Below are 15,904 nucleotides of genomic sequence, written 5' to 3'. Positions count from 1 at the left end.
CTGTGGTTAACCTCGCTACCATTACTTCATTTCCTTCTCTTGTTCATCTTTCAGGAAAAATATTACAGACTCATAAATCAGTTCAGGGGAAGGGATCTTTGGAGGCCATATGGTCCAGCCACTTGCTTGGAAAAGGGCTGACATCAAAGTTCAATCAGGTTCCTTAAGGCTTTGTTTGATAACTCATCTCGAAGACTTTTAACCTGTATTTAGTCAGAATTTCCCTTGCTGTAACTTGTGTCAATTGCTTATTATCCTTTTGTTGGGCATCTCTGAGCAGAGTGTGGTACCATCTTCTCCACCACTCACTAGGTAGTTGTAGATGGCATCTGAGACTCTTTGTCTTCTGCAGGGTGAACAAACCCAGCTCCCTCCCTCTCTCCATATTTTCCTGCCACAAACAATACTGGAAGGTCGGGCTTGCTCCAGTGTGTCAGTGCCTTTCCTTGGACTGGGGAGACAAGCCTATGAGACCATGAGCCTGTCCAAACCCGGGTGTTTTGGGAAGTGATAATTCCATTAATCTCTTCTGGAAGCAAGCTCCATTACTAAGGTACTGGCCTTGCAGAATTTTTGCCTCCATTTCGGAATACAAACTACCAAGTTCTCAGCTCTGGCAGCTGCTGGTGCATATCCGGATGAGCCGGAGTTCTTCCCTGTGCATACCTGAGGGGACTTCACCTAGTCCTCTAAAAGGCTTTAGAGATCAGGTCCAAGAACTTCATAATGATGCACACAAAAGTGCTGTGACAGAGAATATGTAAATATCCAAGTTGGGAGAGCCCAGTGACAGAGAGATGGTGGCTTTCAAGGCAGTTTTAATGCTACTGAAAAATTCCAGCTGCAGTTTTGCATTCACAGCCACAGCTACAAGAGGAAATACAGATACAGATGTGGATAAGGAGTTCCAAGAGGAAGATGAGGATTCAGAATAATTGCTTCAGGAAGAGGTCTTATTCTGTTTCAGGATATTTGGAACAAGTAGCAGTTGGGAGAAGGTGACTGTGCTGCAAACCTGTGGTAACCAGCAGTGGTGAGAAAGTGAGACAGCCTTCCTATAATAGATACATTGAGATTTTTGGGTTTGATCTGCTCATCAAATGGCTGACACTGTGGATGTGCTATGAGAATTGCCCTAGGCATGTGCTTTGAGAGAAATCCCCGATTCTGGCCTGACTCTTTTGTCAAGGCTGGTGATGCACAGGAACATTCGCAGTGACGTGACCTGCTGAGCTCTGCAGGCTGGTGTTTATTTTGATCAGGTTTTTTTCCAGCGTGGTGCTGCTTTTGCATGACCTGTACCCTTTAGGATTAAAATTACTTGGTGGTGCATGTTGGTTTAGTGAGTCGAACGGTCAGTATTGGTAACACATTTTTAGTTTGTTTTCAACGTTCATAGAACACTGGTTGGGTTTCAAAGTAATGCTGAGTTCTTCTCCATAGATGCTTGGAAGGGAAATGAGTATTTTTGGGGGTGGGGTGGGGTGGGGGGTGGCTTCCATGAATTTATACATTTGCAGAATTTATGCTTTCTGTTTATGGGCAATTTAGGTGTTTTCCTTCCGGGGTGTGCTTCATGTGCATATGGAATCTATTACACATGATTTGTAGATCCTTTGTAGATTCTAAAAACAATAAAGAATGGGATTTCACAATATAAGAACCATGAGCTAAATTAAAACACCCTAAAAATTTGAAAAATATTTGCCTTCCTAAAAGTGGAAGTGCACAAATAGTTTGTAAACAGTGCAGGCTATAGGTGGTTTAACTAAAGAAAACAAGATATTCTACTGGTAAACTCTGAGGATTTGGGTTTTTGAAAAAAACTCATAATGACTGTGGTCAACTTGTTCTCTTTGTGACCACTGAGGAATCTCAGATGTTGGAGTCATGTGGTTCCATGAAAACATGTGAGAAGGACAGTTGAGAGAACCTCCAGCTTTTCCAGGCCACTGTTTCTGTTGTCAGGATAGAAAAACATGCTGTGAGTGGGTCTTGTGGTAAATGGCTGTTCAGGAAAGCTGAGACTAACAGACTTTATCCTTGATACAGATATGCTGGGTCCCAAAGTGGGAGGAGTGGGTGTCATGCAATGGTTTTCAAAGTGCATTCTTAAAACACTAATCTGGTCTGCTTTGATAATCTTGTTTTAGCCATTTCCATGGTCATGAACTTTCCCTCTTAGTCCCTTTGTCCCTTCTGTTTTCCATCCAATTCTCTGCCCATCCTAAACCACTTTTTCTTGTATTTCAAAGGCTTTCCTGAAGATATGGACACTCCTTGTTTCAGTCTACTCTTCCAAGATCTTCATGTGCTGTGAACTTGTTAACAACACACCTTTGAGGGTCTTGATGCCTCCAGTGAATACTGTAAGATGACGTCAAAAATTTTTTTAAATATTCAACCGACAACTTTGAGGTATCCTGTACTCCCTTTTTGTGTCTTGGAATTTAGTCTCACCTTTCTTTGCATGTGTTTGGGAATATGAGTGTAAGGGATCTAATTAGCTCATGCCCAAATGAAACTCTATGTCTGCATTTAGAGACCCAGCATGGAGCAAGAGGCCATGGGATAGGATGCTTATTAGTTAGATACAACCTGTTAGACAGAGATCACTGCTTGGTGCCTCCTAATCCTGTCTTGTGGCTCATGAGTTTTGCTGTTTGTGGGGTTACTCTGCCTGAGGATGCTGCAGTCGGTGTTTAAGGCCTGTTTTACGTGGTGACATTCAGAGCAGAATTCTGTGATCCCACCTGAACTATATTTATTTTGTGATTGAGTCCAATCGCCTCCTGCCACAACACATGACTAGGGAACAGCTATCCTTCTCCCATCATGGAGAGATGTGTGGCCCTGAAAAAAGGAAATATGTACTCATAAAAGGAACCCAGCAAAGTATAAATGGCTTTTATCCATAAGACTTATGGCTTCTGATGTTCTGATTGTCTGAGGGGACACAGACATCTACCTGGAGCCCAGATGAAAGCAGCTCTTTCTTGTAGCCAAGGGCCCTAATAGGACACCAGGTACCTAGAATTTCCCTTCATAACTCCCCTTATGTGCTCAGCATTTCCTGTGCCATCCTTGTTGCTCTGTAATGACTCAGAGGCACATCTGGAACTAGAAATGTCCATGCATTCTTAATACCTCTGTGCCACTTATCTCCTACCTGGCATTTTCCTATTTCTCAAATGCATTTCAGTATCTTCCTGTTGATCAGAAATCAAACGACAGTCTGAGATTGGCATTGAAATGAATCAATTTTCAGAATTTGCACTGTTACAGACCTGCCACGATGAACTGTGTTAAGTGCCTGCTTATTCTATATATGCTGCATATAGAGGTAGAATCCACTGGGAGGCAGGTGAAAGGAATCCCTGTCCAGTCTTCACTACTGCTTCTGAACTTGTGTAAGCCCATGCTTTTCCTCACTTACCCCCCTGAGGGGAGCTTCAGCCAGCCAGCCCCAGTAATTTTAAAGTGTCTGAGCCACAATAAAGATACATGCAATAGAGCATGTAGGTGAACAGTTGGATCAGAGTAGTGTGAAAAGCTGCGTGAAGATGGTCAGTGTAGCTCAGAGCGTAGATGACTGTTACAAACCAACACAGTAATTCTCCATTTCACTCACCCTCACAACTGCCCATATAGAGGAAAGTCTTTTTGCTTGAATGGAACACAGTTTGCAACAGATAAAAATCCCAAAAAAGCAATGTCAGAGAAGTGCAGGTTGGAATTAGATGGATACAGGCAGCTCTTTCAGTCGGAAAACTGATGATGTTGCGGTTCCATTTTTATTTTTAACCCAGAACACAGAACTATAAACAGAACTATTCCTTTAGAGGCAGTGGAAACTCTTGATATTCAAGTACAGAGTAAGTTTATGAGAAAATAGTATTTTTCATCTATTACACTTGTACTCATCAGAAGTAGTTGCAGCAAGATTGAATATGTAATCTCACATCACAGGAACACCTGAGTGATACATACATGGATTTTCCTATTTAAAACACGAATATGAACAAGAAGTTATAAACTATTTTGCATTGAAACTCAAGATCACTGCCAGGCTGCTGGAGACCTGCCACTGCTACTGATGTGTGGGGTCACCACCGGTGGGTACCACTGCCCTGATGCTGCTGCTCACCAGCATAACAGGGAGGACATTCACTTCAGCGTGAACACGCAGTGTGCGAGTACAGATGCTTTCCTTCATGTAACGGGAAACGCCGACCCTCCATTCGCACCGAGCCCCGTCCTGGTGTCCGGATGGTCTCGGAGCGCGGTGTCTGGTTCTCTCGCCTGCCCCTCTGCCTGCGTTGTGCAGTGGTACCGCACCGGTACCCCCTGAGCCCTCCCGCCGCTCGGACTCGGCACGGGCACAGTCAGACACGGGGGGGGGGGGGGGGGGGGGGGGGGGGGGGAACGGCGCCGAACCCCCCAGAGGATCCGGCGGGGGCCGGCGCTAAAGCGAGCCCTGCCCGGGGATGGCAGCAGCATCTCCCGCACGCCCGCGGGGTGCGGGGCGATGCAGGCGGGCGGACCCTCCGCCGCACAGTGCCCCCGGTCCCCGCAGCCCCCGAGTGCTGGGAGTGGGGCGGCCAGCCCCCTCCCCTCCCCTGCTTCTCTGCCCCTCCCCGGCCTCCCCGCCCCTGCCCCGCATTGGCTGCGGGCGCTGACGGGCAGCCGGGGCGGCCCCTGCCCGCGGCCGCCCAGGGGCATTGCCCGCACTGGGGGTCTGGCCGCGCTGGGGAGCGGGGCCGTGCGGGCTGAGCGGAGCTGAGCCAAGCCGGGCTAAGCCGAGCCGAGCCGCGCCGAGCCGGACTGAGCTGAGCCTGAGCCGAGCCGAGCCGGTGCCGCCATGGGGGTGGAGATCGAGACTATCTCTCCCGGAGACGGTACGGGGCCGTGCGGGGACAGCGCTGCGGGGACAGGGCTGCGCGCGGGGCCGGCCGGGTGCGGGACTGCGGGAGCGGCGGGACCGCGGTGCGGGCGGGCGGCGGTACGGGAGGGGAGGAGAGGGGAGGGGAGACGCGGCCGCCCCCGCACCCCGCCGCTCCAGTCCCTGGTGCGGGAGAGGCGGAGCGGGGCCAGGCGGCCGCCCGGGATCGCGGCGGCGGCGAAGGCATCGGCGTTTCGGTGGCACACGGTGACAGCTGCACAGCCCGAGCGCGGGGTCAGCGCCGGCGCCGCAGGGGAGCCCAAACTTTCCTCGGTGGCGAGCCCGGCCTCGCCGGGTCCACCGGCCGTCCGTGTCAGCATCCCCCCGGCGTGGCACCACCGCCGCCCGGTCCGGCGTGGGATGCTGGCGAGGGCTGAGGTCCAGCCCGGGTGGCAGTCACTCACCTCTCCTTGGCACACGCTCGCCTTTCCGGAGCCAATTCTTAGTGTTCTGCTCTTTTGTGGGATTATAATGTAATTTCATGAGGGTTTGGGTTTTTTCTAAGAGGATGTAATTTCTAACGTAGTTACGTGTGTATCTAATAGGCCAGGTTCATCCTTGGCTCATACACAACCTTTCTTCAAGTTGATCGCAGCTTAAGTTTCTTGGCCCAATGTCTTTCCTTTCTTTTGGGTATGCTTTTAAATTGGCTTCTTCCTCTCCTGTTTAGCTCAGGGGATTGAATTCTTCTCTTGGTTGCACAGATGTAAAAGCAGAATAGTTGTGTGGGTATAAGTAATGGTGCTGGGTTGAGAGTAGGAAGGAGGGTTGAACTTCACCTCATAGTGGTACTTCCTAGCTATTAAATAGATCAAGGCTGTCTTTGTAACCAATAAGCTATTCCAAATAAGGTTATATGGATTAGTTCTCTTGGTTGCAAATCTTAATCAAGGTTATCTGACTTTAAACACTGTCTTAAACCACAGTGAGTCAGTGGTCTCGCAAATTTCTGCTTTTAATTTAGCTTTGGTGTGAAATTATGTAGCTTCATTGGCTTTGCTGGTGGTACACTCACACAGCAGAGTATGTGTCCACAAGGTCTGATACTGCTTTTCTCACATGTCTGTATAACAGTGTATCATTTGAATAATACCTGTTTTACCAAGGGTAGGGTTCATCTCACATAACTTTTCTCAGGTTAGCTGGCTAGTCTAGAGCAGTCTTCTGGGTTTTCTCTGTGGCCATGTCCAGAGAATAATTCATCTTGGCTCTCTCTGGATAGGCTGGCTTTCTCTCAAAGCACTGCTAATTCTCTGCTGTCAATAGAGCAAGCCCAGGAGACTGGCATATGATAGTTGCCTGTGTTTTAGATGGCTGGATTTAAAACAGATGAGTGCCACAGTAGCATGCCATGGTGCCTTAACTGGATACCTATTTGCACTGCATTTTGTGCAATCCACAAGTAGAGATACTCCAGCCAGCAAAGCTGATGAACGAGGCTGTTCAGGTGGTGCTTGGAAACACCATCTTCTCAATTTAATGTTGTAAATCTTGGTTCATCGCATTAGTGTGCCCTCCTGCCATTTATTGCTTGTGTGGTTTTGAGGTGTGAGCCCTGAGGCTGTAGCTTATGTGTTACTTGGTGTATCCCCCGCCAAGTGCCCTGTAATGCATATCTTGTTACTGTGTTAATTCTGACTACAGGGGCCAGAAAGCTGACTAAGACTCCTCAGTTTCACAGAATCATAGAATGGCTTAGATTGGAAGGAGCCTTAAAGATCATCCAGTTCCAACACCCTGCCATGAGCAGGGACATACTCCACTAGACCAGGTTGCTCAGAGCCCCATCCAGCCTGGCCTTGAACTCTTCCAGGGATGGGGCATCCACAGATTCTCTAGGCAACCTGCCTGAATCCCCAGGTTTTAGCTTTCTGTTAAGGATATTCTTTAATAATTAGTCTTGTTCATGCTTTTAAGTGCTGGTCTCGTTGATACTTTATGAACCTGGGCATTCCCTTGGCCAACCTTGAGGAATCAAGATTAGCAACTTTAATACACCATTGGCACCTAATTGAGCCTGGAAAATCATGCTTTAGCTTTTAGTGCCTTTGGCAGTACCTAGAACAGGTAAAATAGAAATGGTAATTTGATTTTCCAGTGTCAAGCAAATAATTTAAGCCTTTTTTCCTGTCAGTATGAACATTTTAGGAGGAGCTACCAGGCAAGAATTTAGTGTATTATTGCTTTACTGTTGCCCAATGCTACAAAATGAAACAGCCTTTGTATGTGAAAATTTGTGTAAAACCCACCCCTGATAATTAAAGATGCCCTCATAGAGCTCTCATGAGTGAAAGGCATTAGAGATGTGAATACAAATGGATTTTTTCACAATGTCAGACTAAGACTTTATTTTAAAAACTATAGCAAAAACATTCTAAGAATTCTAAGGTTAAAATCCATGAACTTTTGACTCTTGTTTTGCACTTATAGAATGTAAATATATACATAATATTGATATGTAAGGAAAATATTACTGGGTCTAAAAGCTAAATAGAAGCCTAACTATGACCTTGTACCCTAAACCATCCCATTCCTGTCTTGAATATTAGTGATTTGATAACATGGAGTCATAGAATTGTGGAATAGTTACAGTTGGAAAAGACCTTTAAGATCATCAGGTCCAGCCATCAACCTAGCACCAGCACCCTATCCAACGTTAAGGCACGTTCTCAAGTGCCACATCCACGTGTTTTTTGAACTTCCAGGAATGGTGACTCCACTACGTCCCTGGGCAATCAGTTTCAATGCTTCCCTTTCTGGGAAGGCTCATATCCAATCTAAACCTTCCCTGGTGAAACTTGAGGCTATTTTCCCTCATCCCGTCGCTTGTTACCTGGGAGAAGAGACTGATTCCCCACCTTGCCACAATCGCCTTTCAGGTGGTTGTAGAGAGGAACAAGGTCCACCCCGAGCCTTCTTTTCTTCAGTCTAAACAACCTCAGTTCCCTCAGATGCTCCTCCTCAGTTGTATGAGGATCCACTTGTGCTTACAGCTGTCATGTAAATGTCTCAGAGACCCGAAAGTAACCTAATACCAAATCTCAGTCCAGCATTTTCTACTTAAAAGATAAGCCTGTCTAGCTAGATCAATCAGAAAAAATAAAAGAGTAACGTTTTATAATTTCAACAGGACGGACATTTCCAAAGAAGGGTCAGACGTGTGTGGTGCACTACACAGGTAAGGCATGTTCTGAATATTCTCCAGATACCAATTGCCCTGTGTTCAAGAGTGATTTCAGATATTTGTTGTATTTGTTTGCTTTGTTCTGTCACTCATAATCCATTGGATAGTGTTGGGGTGGATTTCCTGAGTATTTCCCTTGGAGCTGAGCTGTTCAGGCTACAGTGCCTAGATGTGCCTGCTGGCAGATTTGCCATGGGTAGCATTTGATGGTGAGAGGTTTGCAGATGAAGCTGCAGACCTGATTCATTAAGCCATTTTACTAGTTAATGAAATTGAGCATGAAACAGTGAAAATGCTGGGCTCGTATTTTTCCAACCCCTGATCTTGATACAGACAATTAATGATTGTATATATCTTAAAAGCATGTGTCTATGTATTGGCAGTCAAATTCATTCCAGATTGAACAGATCAATACAAGGTCTATTTAACACCTGCTTTATGTACTTGTATGAATCTTAAATGGTGAGCTGGTTAATGGAGCTGTTTATGCTGCACCTTTGCTCAGAAGGAAATTGTCCTTTAAATCAGTTTATAACGTTATGCTTTGTATGTAGTTATGTAAGTTGTCAAAAGGATATGAAAATCTCTGCAGTCTGAGCCCCCACCTGGGAAGTTCACATCAAGAGCTGCCATTTCATGTGGCCTTTTCCTTAAGAAGTCAACACATGTAGGTGATGTGGGGTTTGACAGTTTCTAGTCTAGGCCTGAATCTCTGAGATCGTCTTCTCCTCTAGTGTCAGGATGATAGGGAAGTTCTCACTGCTTTCTGTTGCTTTCCTTCAATTTTGTACTTGCTTCTGCAGCTTGCAGCTGGAGCAAGATGGGAACATTTTCCAGTAAACATAACTAATGAAGTAAACCTGTTTGTGTTTGCAAAAAGCTTTTTGATATAATTTAATAATACCACCATGCAGAAGGTTATATGGGAGTTAATGCACTGGCTTGAGGTGTAGGTTTTCTGGGTATAAGCTCCCATACATTTATATATTTAGAGTATTTTGATCTGATGAGGATTTCTGGTTTGAATTAGGAGAAGTTAAACACATGGGTCTTCCATGCCAGTCCCAGCTCTTACAGACATTTCTCTGTAACTTAGATCTGAAAATAGATGTTTTGAAATTATTTTTGTGAAGATGCTGTTTCTGTTCCTGTCCAAACTTCAAAAGGTTTTATGAAATAAAATTGTCACCTCCCACCCCTAGTTAGTTCAAGATGAATTTAAATGTCAGAACTGAAATAGGCAAAAAAAAATTGAGCCTAGTGGCTCCCACAAAGCACAGTTTTCTGGTTAACTTCAGAGAGAGTGTGAGTGGTAAATGGGAAAAGATAAGAGGCTGCATACTCATACTGATATTAGATACTGTCCTGGATGAGGCTATCATAAGCTGGCTTTGACATAAAAGACTTTATAAAAACTCATTAAATCAATCTCTGGTGTAAACTGTGCTTCTTCCATACATCTTGCTGTTGGTGCTGTGTGACCTCTCTTAACTCCCAGGTTAGAACAGATACCAGGAAAAGCTCATCATCTCAGTTCCACTGCTGGTGCAGTCTTTGGTGCTGATGTTTGTAAAGAGAACCCATGATTAGTGGATAAAGTGTTTCCTTCCAGTGGTCTGTAGAGTATGTGGTTAAGATGATACATCAATGTAAAATTTTAATTTAAAATATTGGATCAGACTACAATATAGCTTATTTTCATACTGATGAGATTCTGAGTATGCCTGGTATTTATCTTGGAATAATCTCTTATTTATGTGATCTTATTAGGCCTCACTGTACTTAATACTTAACCTCACCATACTCCTGTGATTCCTGCTTTGGGAATTGGGTAGCTAAGTTACAAGGAAGTCCTCAAAGGTACCCAGAACATCTGTCTTGACACCTAAAATGGGAGTTAGGCTAAATTAAGACACCTAAGTGCAAGGAAATGATCCAGAAATCCTGCTTTCCAGAGCTGCTTAATATTGTGAGCGTGTATAGCTCTCAGGTTGCCTCCATGTTCAGCCCACAGGAGCCAGGCGTTGAGAACCGGTTGTTGCGCGACCCGCTGTAGCCTTGAAGCTGCAGGACCCGTCCTTGAGCCCGGAGCACTGGCCGGGCATGATGGCGTGCTGCTTGGACACACTGGAGGGGAACAGGAGGCCAGGGGGAGCCCCAGAGAACCCCCAAATCGTGGGACACCCCCCCCAAATCCGGGGAACCCCCACAGGGACCCCCCCAAATCCTGGGACTCCAATGGAACCCACCCCAACCCATCCTCGAGCCCATAGGACTGGCCTGGCATGATGGTGCTGCTTGGACACACTGGGGGGCATGGAGGGGATCAGGGGGACCCCCAAAATCTTGGAAGCCCTCCCATGAGACCTCCCCAAATCCTGGGACACCCCACAGGCATCCCCCAAAATCCTGGGACCCTTATAGGAGCCCCCAAAATCCTGGGACCTTCCCAGGAACATGAGACCCCCCAGACATTGAGCTCCTGCCTGAGCACGACATTGTTGAGGTGGACAAGGGCACAGCCCATGGTGGGACCCCCCAATGCCCCCCCCCAATACCACAAGGACCCCTCAATGACCCCCTCAAGGCCACAAGGACCCCCAATGCCCCAAGGACCCCCCCAGTGATCCCTGCAGACCTCCCAGTGACACCCCAGACCCACCGGACGTTGAGTTTCTGTCTGAACATGAAGTTGTTGTTGAGGTGGGTGATGGCCCTGTCCACGGCGTAGCCATTGGCCATCTCCACCATGGCCACACCAGGTTTGCTCTTCATGAACTTCACCTGCACGGGGTGGGGACAGGGGGGGACAGGTGAGGGCACACCTGGGGGGGCACACCTGTCCCAGGACCCCCAGAACCACCTCAGGACCCCCAAAATGCCCCCAAGCCCCTCCACTCCACCCACCTTCTTATAGAGGCAAAAGACGTTCTGTGCTTGTGGTTTCTCCTTCTCTGGTCCAGGAACCCCAAGCACCCCCAAAACCCCCACAAATGCCCCCCAGGACCCCCATAACTGCCCCCCAGGTGCCCCCCAGCCCTGCCCACCTTCTCCGTGTTGCCATAGAGGCAGAGCACGTTGAACACATGGTCACAATTGTTCCTGTAAGGAGACGTGTTCTCAGAAGTGAGGGAACCATGCACTGACTGGACTCCACTAAGATCTAGAGATCATTTGGATCCCCAGAAAAGCCTGACCTCACTGGAGTGCTCGCAGCACAGCTCTGAATCCATCATCAATCACAACAGAGACAGCCACCTCCAGCCAAAAACACGTCTGGTGGGAGCCCCCTTGATGTGTAATAACTGAACAGTTGTTTCGGACGTTGCAAACCTGTCCTCACCTGGCTTTTTCTGGAGAAGAGGGTCATAGCCCTGTTTGCCACACCCTTAACTGCAATCATTTTATTTTTGGGGGAAGAAAGCTGAAATTTCCCACTCCATCCAGTTTAGGGATATTCAGCACTGAGGAAGGCAAGAGCCATGGGCTAGGAAAGGAGCAGGCAGGAGGGTGAGTAATTGGTGCAGGCGGTCATGCAGAAATATGGGAGGAGCTCTGGTACAGTCCTTGTCTTCGGGAATTAATTCCATACTTTTTAATCCAGTGATTCTCCCATGTGGTGTTGCCCAGCCTTGACAGCTGGGCAGGCCACGCAACTTCTTGCAGTGGCTGTTCTGCTCTCATACCCACACACACTGTGGTGACACAGCTGCTGGCGCGGACGTGGTTGGTTCTGTGATTCCCTGAAGGGCTGTGTTTTTTTGTGTTTATTTGGAAAAAAACATTGCCTGTCCACTATTATTCCTGTCTTGAAGGAGAGAAGAGGCTAGAATGGACTTTCTTCTGCCAGAGCAGGTTACAGACCTAAGTTCCAGTGGCAGCAGGAGTTAAGGTGCAACCCCACTAGGGAGCAGTTTAGAAAGCACCTCTTAGTTTAAGCCAGGGTTTTTTTCCTTCCCTAAGGAGTGCTTCTCAGCTGCTTTACAATTAGAGCAGCATTTTTGGATTACCCTTCAGAAGTACCCAGTTACCCTTTGATAAGATGCCTGACTTTGGTCCTGTAAACCACCTGCTAATTTTTCAGCTTTGCACAGCTCATTGCAGATCATTGCAGAAGATTAGATAGGAGAACTGTGATATAAGATGAAACCCAGTCCCAGTCTTAGTATATGATGGAAAAATTATGTCAGATTCCACAATTTATCTTTGTTAAGAATTATAACAAATTTCTGCTAGCATCCAGCATCTGTGTTGAGTCTCAGAAGTTACCTGATACAGTATTATGGTAATGGGATTAATAGATAAGGCAGTGTATTGGCACTGAAAATGCATTTGCAGCAGCACTGGTTTATGTCTTATTTTTTGTCAGAGATTTCACTGAGCAAGCTTCTGAAAGCCTTTGGCAATCTGCTTACTCCTTCTGTTTTCCATCTGCAAAATTATAGTTGTACTTTGTCTGCCTTGTGTAGAGAGATTGCAGAGAATTTGAGATATGAGCTGTCTCCTTCTTCATGCCTAATGTAATGGCAATGGACCAGTGCATAAACAGGACTGAGGCATTTTCTGCAGTTTTTTGTTTCTTGAGATTTAAACTTGTTGACTCTGGCAACAGGAATTAGCAGTGCAGAGTTTTCAAAGATTTATGAAGGTGATGCAAAATGTGGCTTTCAGTTAGAAATGCCCCTAAACAAAACCTTTACTAAGGTTGGGAATGCTCTGTCTGGAGACCATGAGGTGAAATCTCCACTCCAAGAAGCTGAATCCCATTCCTGACCCTACTGGTGTGCCCTCACACAAGCTTTGTGTGTACTGAGTCCAAATCTGCACATAGTAGTGGGATGGCAGCTTTTTTTTTCCAAGTTATTTGGAGTTGTTATTCTCTTCTGTTGTCCCTTGTGTTGTGCTTGGGGCACAGCTGAATTCTTAACCTCTTTGTCTTTCTCCTTAGCCACCTGTAGAACTCTGATAATAGTACAATCACCCTTAAGGAACTGATGATATTTGTTGTGTGCTGGAACAGACTTATTTGAGTGAGCCTATAAAGGCACAAGAAATCATTAACTACTTATTAAACTGGATTTCTCTCAGAGAAGATTTTTCATAGACTTTTTAGGCTAGAGCAATGCTCCCAAATTTGCATCAAATACATTTTCAGTAGCATAGAATATTTCAATTGGAAGGGACCTGCAATGATCATCTCTTCCTACTGCCTGGTGATATCAGGCTGATAAAAAGTTAAAGGATGTTGTTCAGGGCATTGTCCAAATGCCTCATGCACTGGCAGGCATTGGGCCATCAACCACCTCTCCAGGAAACCTGTTCCAGTGTTTGACCACCCTCTCAGTGAAGAAATGCTTCCTAATTTCCAGTCTAAACCTCCCCTGGAGCAGCTCTGAACCATTCCCAGGGAGAAAAGCACAGCAACTCTCTCTCCACTTCAATATTTCAATACTGAGAAGTTGATTTTTAATTATTTTTTTTACACTTAAAGTGTAATTCCCTGTTGAAATAAATGAATACTATTCCATTATTTCAGCTGAGCTGTACAAATTCATTCCGTTTTAGGAAGCAGGTTTTTTTTAAAGCAGAACAAATGATTAATTGTTCTTTTCCTAGTGGTCTGAGGACAAATTTATATCATCTTCTTTTCCCATATACTGTCAGAATTACTTTATATTGTTTCTTCAGCTTTGGCAGTGGTGCAGTGTTGAGAGTTATGGTTGTGTCTGTGAAGTTGAAAGCTCTTTATATAACAAAAGCATAATACATAGATGCAGATGAACAGTAATTTATAGAATAGGCTTGATATATCATGATTAAAAAAGCTATTTTCCATTTAACACAATAGAAATAAAATGCAATTCCCTTGAAATAACTATTGCCGAGAAGAGAACAGATCTGCCTATTTTTCTTGGATCAAAATCAACCCAGTCTTAAGTGTATGTAGGAATAGCCAGAGATTTGTCTACACTGACATGCTCTAAAAAGACTAATGTAAATTCAGAGTAACTTTGCAGAGTATCATATATTTGTCTGTGAGCATGACTGGATGTACATTAGCTTTGTGTGAAAGCACTTTGTGCCAGGTGAGTACAGGAGGATGTTGTTTCTCTGGTCCTGCTTTCAGAAACATCTGTAGCACCTGAGTGGGAGCTCTGCATATGTTGCTGAGAGAAAAATTGTACTAAGTAAGGCATTTAATGAAAATTCTTGGTCTCCAGGAAGCTGTCTAGCTGGGTTTGGAAGAGAATAGTGAGCACTGCAATTAGAATTATCATTAATAAGAATTGTATTGTAACAGACATGATAATTGAGGCTTGATTTGTAGCCAGCTAAATCCTGCTTACCTAGAAGGAACTTAATTGTTTTATCAAGCATGTTTCCAAGATACATCATACTGGAGGAGTATGATGTCTGTCCATCTTTTGGTCATTGCCAGTTTTCTGTAATTTTTCACTTGATGCCCTGGTTTGAAAGGATGAAAGCCTTTTGCTTCTGCAGAGATCTTGGTGGCAGCTAAGCACTCAAAACCATCCTTTTTCTTTGGTGAATCATAACTGCAAAAAGTAGCTTTAGTCCTCTGTGAAGAATGTGCTCTTTTGCTGCCCCTTAGAAACAAATTTGCCAGTCTTAAATCTTTTGGAAAAACAGGTAAAATTCTCATCTTTGCTTATTTAACGTTGGTTATCTGGAAGTATTTTAGCTGTGACTTCAGCGTGATAGTGATCAGAGTCCAGAAGCAAAAGTCTGAGTAGAAGAGATTTCTCCTATGCATTTTGCTGCCAGTTTAGTGACTGATTCAGGTATATTACTTCTCTTTCATTTTTAAAATTTGACAGAAAAGAGGGCTGTGCCTCTCAAAACTGTCATGAAATTAATGTTTGCAAGTGCTGTGAGACTCTCTGTAAGAAGAAGCTATTGACGTGAAAAAGTGATTTGATGAATAAAAAGGTTCAGAGATTTGCAAGAAAAAAGGTAGCAGCTTCAGCAGCAGAGTGAATGAGTTTAAACTGAGCACACCAGGTTGTTGCCAGATGGAAAAGGATCAGTGTAATAAACTGTAGCCTCAAGTTTCCCAGTTGTTCCTCCTTTGCTGCATTGCTGTGTACAGTGCCCATCAGTTTCACTGGCATCACTTGTGGTGTTAGATGCTATTTAATGTAGGTAAATGAAGCAGAAAAGGACCTTGAAATTATCCAACAGCATTCTTACTGGCAACCTCAGCTGCAAAGCCGTGGTTTGACTAAGAATTGGAAGTGTCTCCCCTTGAAGGTGCTCCCTGTGGCACTGGGTGTTATTTGGACAGCTGCTAAGAATGCTTTGAGCAAAGAAAGGGAAGGCTTCAGGATTGCCCCTAAACACTGTCTTACTTTCATTAGGGAAGGAGGCAGGATGAGTTTCATTCTTGCAGAGTAAAGTAGATTATAAATAGATTTCTTCAAGATAGCATACATGGACACTTCCCCCTGACAGAGCCTTCTCTGTCAGCATGAGACATGCTGAGTGATTTGGTGACTGCTGGCTTCGATTTTGGAGCACTTGCTAACCTTTACAGGATTTCCTTTCATGGAGGGATTGTAGCATCATGCTCCCTTCCTATTGTGCATAGAAATGAAACTGCTAGCAAATAATTAAACCTCCTACTCCTACCTCACAAAAGCCTTGAAGAAGTGAATTCTGAGATATTAAAAAAAGCTCACAAGGCAGATTATCTAAAGTACCAGAGAACTAATAGCCTCTGTTCATCAAGTTTTTAATAGCCCTGAACTGATCCAGAC

The 15,904-nt window shown here is 45.1% G+C and overlaps 1 protein-coding gene across 2 annotated transcripts in view; it reads left to right on the top strand.

Moving 5' to 3' along the window:
* Nucleotides 1-4,688: 4,688 nt before the first annotated feature.
* The window catches only part of FKBP1B (FKBP prolyl isomerase 1B), a 54,618-nt gene continuing 43,402 nt past the window's right edge, over nt 4,689-15,904 (top strand). Inside the window, exons 1-2 of one of the 2 annotated variants that reach the window (XM_071547780.1) lie at nt 4,689-4,898; nt 8,073-8,120. In XM_071547780.1, coding sequence (XP_071403881.1) covers nt 4,862-4,898; nt 8,073-8,120 — 85 coding nt within the window. In that variant the 5' untranslated portion in view covers nt 4,689-4,861. The remainder of the gene's footprint in view (nt 4,899-8,072; nt 8,121-15,904) is intronic. The other variant, XM_071547781.1, reaches the window with a different exon arrangement.

Source organism: Pithys albifrons, chromosome 2, assembly GCF_047495875.1.
Source record: "Pithys albifrons albifrons isolate INPA30051 chromosome 2, PitAlb_v1, whole genome shotgun sequence".
Taxonomy (NCBI): Eukaryota; Metazoa; Chordata; class Aves; order Passeriformes; family Thamnophilidae; genus Pithys; species Pithys albifrons.
This window is presented reverse-complemented; position numbering and strand designations above follow the sequence as displayed.